At 38.6% G+C, this 5,834-nt stretch overlaps 1 protein-coding gene across 1 annotated transcript; it reads right to left on the reverse strand.

The window, feature by feature from the left end:
• Positions 1–5,026: 5,026 nt before the first annotated feature.
• Positions 5,027–5,527, reverse strand: LOC106766193 (uncharacterized mitochondrial protein AtMg00810-like). Its single transcript, XM_014650942.1, has one exon. It carries the CDS (start codon positions 5,525–5,527, stop codon positions 5,027–5,029), a length of 501 nt encoding a protein of 166 aa, XP_014506428.1.
• Positions 5,528–5,834: the final 307 nt, after the last annotated feature.

Here is a 5,834-nt window from a genome sequence, read left to right on the forward strand (position 1 = left end):
TTCCACTTTTCCCCTTCTTTATTTCTACATGTCCACCTATCTTGATTTTCTGAATACTGCTTCTTCTGCCTGTGTCTATGATTATGATTTTCCTTCTGCATCTGACTCTGAGTATGGTTCTCATATATACTCTGCTGATTTCTATGTTGAGAACAGAACGGTTCCTCCTCCATCTCATGAGAGTGCTCCTAGGGAGCCGTTTCCACTTGATGAGGAGGATATTCGTTGTGTTTTCAACACTGGACTGATAAATTTGCTGCCTAGGTTTCATGGTTTTGCAGGTGAATGCCCATATAGACATTTGGAGGAGTTCTACTCCATATGCTCTTCAATGAAACCTCCAGATGTCCCGGATGAGGACATGTTCTTAAGGGCATTTGAGTACTCATTACATGGAGCAGCAAGGGATTGGTGTTGTTGTATTACTCCTGGATCCGTCACCTGTTGGGAAGATCTTGAGCATCAGTTTCTTGACAAATTCTCCCCTGTGCGNAATGGTTGTAGCGACGATCCTGGGTGGACTGATCCTAACTTGGGATGGTATGGTACTTCAGAGCATCAATATCAGGAACCATCATTCCAGACTCCTTGTATGCCTTCTCCACCTATTCAAAAACCACAACAGCTGCAGTTTCGTGAGCCTGCCCATTATTTATCAGATGTGGGTAGGAAATTGGAAAGCAAGCTTGATTCTCTTGAGAGTTTGGTGACACAGCTGGCATCCAACCAGAGACTAGCACCTCCATCTGCATCTGTTGCACGGTTGTGTGCTTTATGTTCTTCCAGTGACCACTATACAGATGCTTGTCCTTCTTCGGATCACCCTGTATCTCATGATGAGCCTCAAGCTTATGCTACCAACATCTACAATAATAGGCAGCCACAGCAGAAAAATCAGAGGAAACTGGAACCGCAAGAGGCATTCGCCCGACCACCTTCCAAATCTTGTACTTCTTCTTAGCCAACATTGAATGAGTTGTGGGAGCAGATAGCCAGGCAGGCCATTGAGGAACAGTCTCGTGTTTTAGAGGGACCTCCATTCCAGACTGTTCAGCTTCCAGATGATGTTGGTGCCATCCACATAGGAGATGGGGAGCAGAGTCATGAGCTAACTATTGTGCCACCTACTTTCCCACCCTCCTATGTCCCTACTCTTGCACCTGAGGAGACTGATGAAGAATTGGAATACCAGGCAGATATGAGCAACACTTTTGAGATAGGTAGACCTGCTTCACCTTTCACCACTCTACCAATCTTCAGGGAAGTGGAGGTAAACATACCTTTGATTGATTCTATTATTGATGATTATGCTGATGATAGGTATGTTGATGATTATATTGTTGATGAGCATGATTTTCATTCTCCCTCTTTGCATGATGAGAACCACCTTGTGTTATCACATCTGAATGTTTGTTCTCCATGCACTGAACATGAATCTGAANCTGTGATTGATATTGTTTCTATTTCTGANATNGATTCATGTTCTGAGGGTATATCTGAGGTTCAACCTCTTACACTGGGATTGGGTGTTATACCTCTGCATATTATTTCTTTGGAACCACATTGCACTAACCATGTTGCAGGAGGTACACATGCATTTGATCAACACACACCCACAGTGGAGAACAAGGGTGCTAACATTCATAAAAGCTTCAACACNAGTTGGCACCAGCTGAACCTGGTCATCAACAATCACTGCTTCTTAGATCCAGCTATGGAGGACATCTCCCTGCTTGATCAAATATGGAGGATGAAGCAGTTCTTCCTCAAGACTTCCTTGCTGAATCCAGTGGTGGAAGACCTCTCCCTGAAAGTCCAAAATTGGCAACTGCCACCATGATCAGGGGAGTTTTCTTCTTTCCCTTCTCCCCCTTTTCCCACTTGAATTGCACTTGTCCTTGATCTGTTAACTATTATGACTGTTCATCTTATGCTTGTGACACATTGAGGACACTGTGTAGTTTAAGTGTGGTCTATTGGGGGAGAATTCTATTTTCTTTGTCAGTTTTTGTTTTTCTGCGTTAAAATTTTTGTTTTCTAGGTAGTTTTTGTTGTGTCTTTTGTACAGTTTTGCATGTTTCTCTTGATTTCTGGATTTGGTTTAGGTTGTAGACTTGTCTTTCACTTCATTGATACTATGATTTGCTTGAAATCCTTGCTCTTCTTTGCTTGGGAAGATGATTATGATGTTTGAGAGGTTGAATTGATTGTGACAGAAATACCCTGTGTGAGATTTGAGCTACTTGATATTTTTTCTTGTGTGTGATATGTCTCTTGATTGCTTGCACNTATGCCTTGGCTTGACTCTTGTTGATGATTCTTGATTGATATGCATGTTTGAAAATGATAAAGGCAGTTTTGTTGTTGAGCCTCTCTAGCCAGATGAGCCTACCCTGTGTTTGATCCTTTGATAGCCCCTTTTGAGCCTATATCTTTCCCCATTTCTTTGTTTTGAAGCTCATACACTAGCCCTAACTGAAAAACCATGATTACCTGAACCTTAGGGAATTTTGGAGCNTTGGAATTGTTTTGGGAATAAGTGTGGTCTCTTGGGAGATTCAGATGAATTGGCTAGTTGGTTCCTCTTCTTGTTTTGTTTTGTAAATATGTTGTGTATCTTGTCTCTTAGAGTTGTGTTCTGAAAAGAGAGAAAAGAAAAGAGACAAGACGAAAGAAAAAAAAAAGAAAAAAAATATATACAGGAAAATGAGAAAAATTAAAAAAAAAATGTGAATAATGGAGTCAAGAAGAGGATTGAATTAGAGGGTTTTGGGTATGATTTGACTGTGTGTTTCACTTGTTCCCCATTGCTCCTCTATTCCTTTTGGTTTGTAGCTTCTTATCCATATTATATCCTCCCTTGTCCTTGGCCCCATTACAACCATGAAAAGACCTTTTGATTTGAACATGCATATGTGTTTGAGTGTTGATATTAGAGGCTTGCCAAGTCTGTTTGTGTTTGCTCTCTTGAGGACATTAAGTTGAAATTGGTTACCATAGACACTTGAGAGAAACACTAATAGTGCATCTGTGAGGTTCTGTTACTTTTGATTCACCTCTTAAATTGATTGATCATTTTGCCATGCTTGGAATTGCTTGGATGACTTCTTGAGTATCTGCTTTCCTTGATTTTGTGTTGGATACTGTCTACTTCCTTTCTTTGTCCAGATTTCTTGAGGATTGTGTAATTCTGTTTCTTTCCTTGTCAGTAAAAACGAAAATTCACGCTGGAACTAGGCAGCTGTGACCTTTGCTCAATGTTTTAACCATAACTTTTTCTACAGAGCTCTAAATGAGATGAGGTTTTTTTTTCTGGAAAGTAGACTCAATTATCTTTCATTTGATATATAAAACGTAGCATTTGGAGCTCTGGTCTGGTTGAAGTTATTTTTTTAAAATCGAGTTCAGAGAGTGAAAATGCTAAACCAAATACTAGACTAAACAAATATCTAAACACAGTTAAATTAAATTAAATGCATAACTAAATTAAAGAAATTAAAAACAACTCAACATACTATGTAAAATAATTTAAAGAAAAAGAAATAAACAAACATTCATTTTCCTACATATTCACGTGACCTACTATATCTACCAAGTGAAATTAAACCCTTCACATATGCTGCACCCTTTCTCCAAAGACTAAATCTGCCAAGGCAGCACCGAATGCTACTTCCTCTCTCACCAAAAACATTGTTCCCCCCAAAGCATTGCAGCCGAGAGAGAGAGAGTTTGAAGAACGTTAAAAAAATAAAAATTGTGGACTCCCTTTTGTGTGACGGCTCAAGGGAATTACTAGGACCAAGTGTCCTAAAATTGAGGTGGGGTCCACCTCCTTTGCAAAACCCTAGGTGCCATGTGTCATCTATTCTAACATCTTGGGCCTAAACTATTTTACCAAAAATTGGCCCATTGTTTACAAATTTAATTAAAACTATCTNGACTACNAAGTTNCAAAGTAATTAAATTTGAAATGTCCATGTGAAGAGTCTTGACTTATTTGATAGCACTCCAAATGTCCCAAATTGAATTTCCAAAATTTTCCCTGAAAATAATAATGCAAATAATTAGCTCANAANATTCAAATTAATTAAAATTAGAATTTCTGGNCAAATTAAGCANNATTAGNNAAAACGGGAAAATACCGGACAATTAAGCACAATTCCCTGATTAATTCTAGCACAATAAACTAAGTGAAATCAATAAAATATCGGCTCATCACAGAGCCTAAGGTTCTTTTGAGGAAAAAGTTTCTGGTGCCTCTACCACTACATCCGTTGCTGCCGGCGACGACGCCATCTACCACTGCTGGCGGCGCCGTCGTCTACCGTTGCCACTATCAAGAGATTAAGTTTCGACTGATGATCACATGGTTTTGATCGTCTCGGCCAGACAACTACCATGCCATTAACGACGCCTTCATTGGTGTTCCTTTTAAAGTTATGAATTTGCTCCCTTTTTCGTCGTGCATTGTGGCATGTTTGATAGTTATTCAGAGCATCAAGGTTGCTCTTTTCCTTTTTCAAGTGTCTTGATTGAAGAACCTTTTATTTTTATAGTTTCCCTCTTTCAGGTTAATCCATGGCTTCTTGCGCTGCTGTCTCTTCTGACCTCTCTTTTCTCACTACTGCGTTTGACCCGTCCATATATGTTTTTTTCCCATGGAAAAGATGGTTTTTTTGTTAGTTTATTTATAGCCGTGGTGGCCTCCAACAATTACCTCTTTATCCACTGGTGGCATTCCTCAAGGGCGATTTGCAGGAAGAGATTTACATGGAGCAACCTCCTAAATTTGTTGCTCAGGGGAGTTTTTTGGGTTGGTATTTCGTCTTCTATGTCGTTTTGCAAATCATTAGCAATTTGGTGTCTCTCGAGTGTAGAAGCAGATATTTTCACTAAGTCTTTATGGATTATTTTAGTAATAAGCTTGGAACATACGATTTGTATGCATCAGCTTGAGGGGGAGTGTTAGATATATTATCTTTATTTTATATTTATCTTTTATCTTTAGTTAGTTTGTTATTATTTCTTATTTGTATTTTAATATACGAATAACTGCATTCCAATGATCTTCACATGGGGAATTAAAGAATTGGCTTACCACACTAACTGCAAAGGAAATATCAGGACGAGTAACTGTAAGATAATTCAATTTTCCAACTAGTCTTCTATATTTCTTGGGATTTGACATAGGCTCCCCCTGTTTTGGTAGAAGTTTAGTATCAGGATCCATGAGTGTGTCCATAGGTTTTGAATTCATCAACCCAGTTTCCTTCAAAATATCTAGTGCATATTTCCTTTGAGATATAACAATACCATCATTGGATTGTGCCACCTCAATACCTAAGAAATATCTAAGTATGCCAAGATCTTTGATCTGAAAATGGTTGCAAAGATGTTGTTTCATCTGAGAGATGCCATGACTTTCACTGCTTGTAAGAACAATGTCATCAACATATACTATCAAGTATACAGATCCAACACTTGAGTGACGGTAAAAGACTGAATGATCTGCCTTACACTGAGTCATACCAAATTGTTGAACAACATCACTAAATTTTCCAAACCAGGCAAAAATATTAGGCACAAGCAAAGAACAGAGACAAAAGTGCAATAGATTGAATGAAAGAGTCTCAATTCCTCTTTAGAAAGACATTTCGAGAAAGTTAAGCCCATCACAGGGTCTTTTTAGTTCATATTTCAGAACTTAAAGTGGAAATTCTCACTCAATTATTCAACCAATGCACAATTTCACAAGAAATGAAAACACAACACTGAAATTCAACTTAAGTCTGACAATTATGAAGCTTAACATCTCTCAAGAAGACCTCTCGAAA

The sequence above is a fragment of the Vigna radiata genome, chromosome 7 (genome assembly GCF_000741045.1).
Source record: "Vigna radiata var. radiata cultivar VC1973A chromosome 7, Vradiata_ver6, whole genome shotgun sequence".
NCBI classification, from domain to species: domain Eukaryota; kingdom Viridiplantae; phylum Streptophyta; class Magnoliopsida; order Fabales; family Fabaceae; genus Vigna; species Vigna radiata.

Bases quoted from the DNA above. Each gene is read 5' to 3' on its own strand.
- LOC106766193 (XM_014650942.1), bottom strand. From the start codon at position 5,527: ATGACTCAGTGTAAGGCAGATCATTCAGTCTTTTACCGTCACTCAAGT.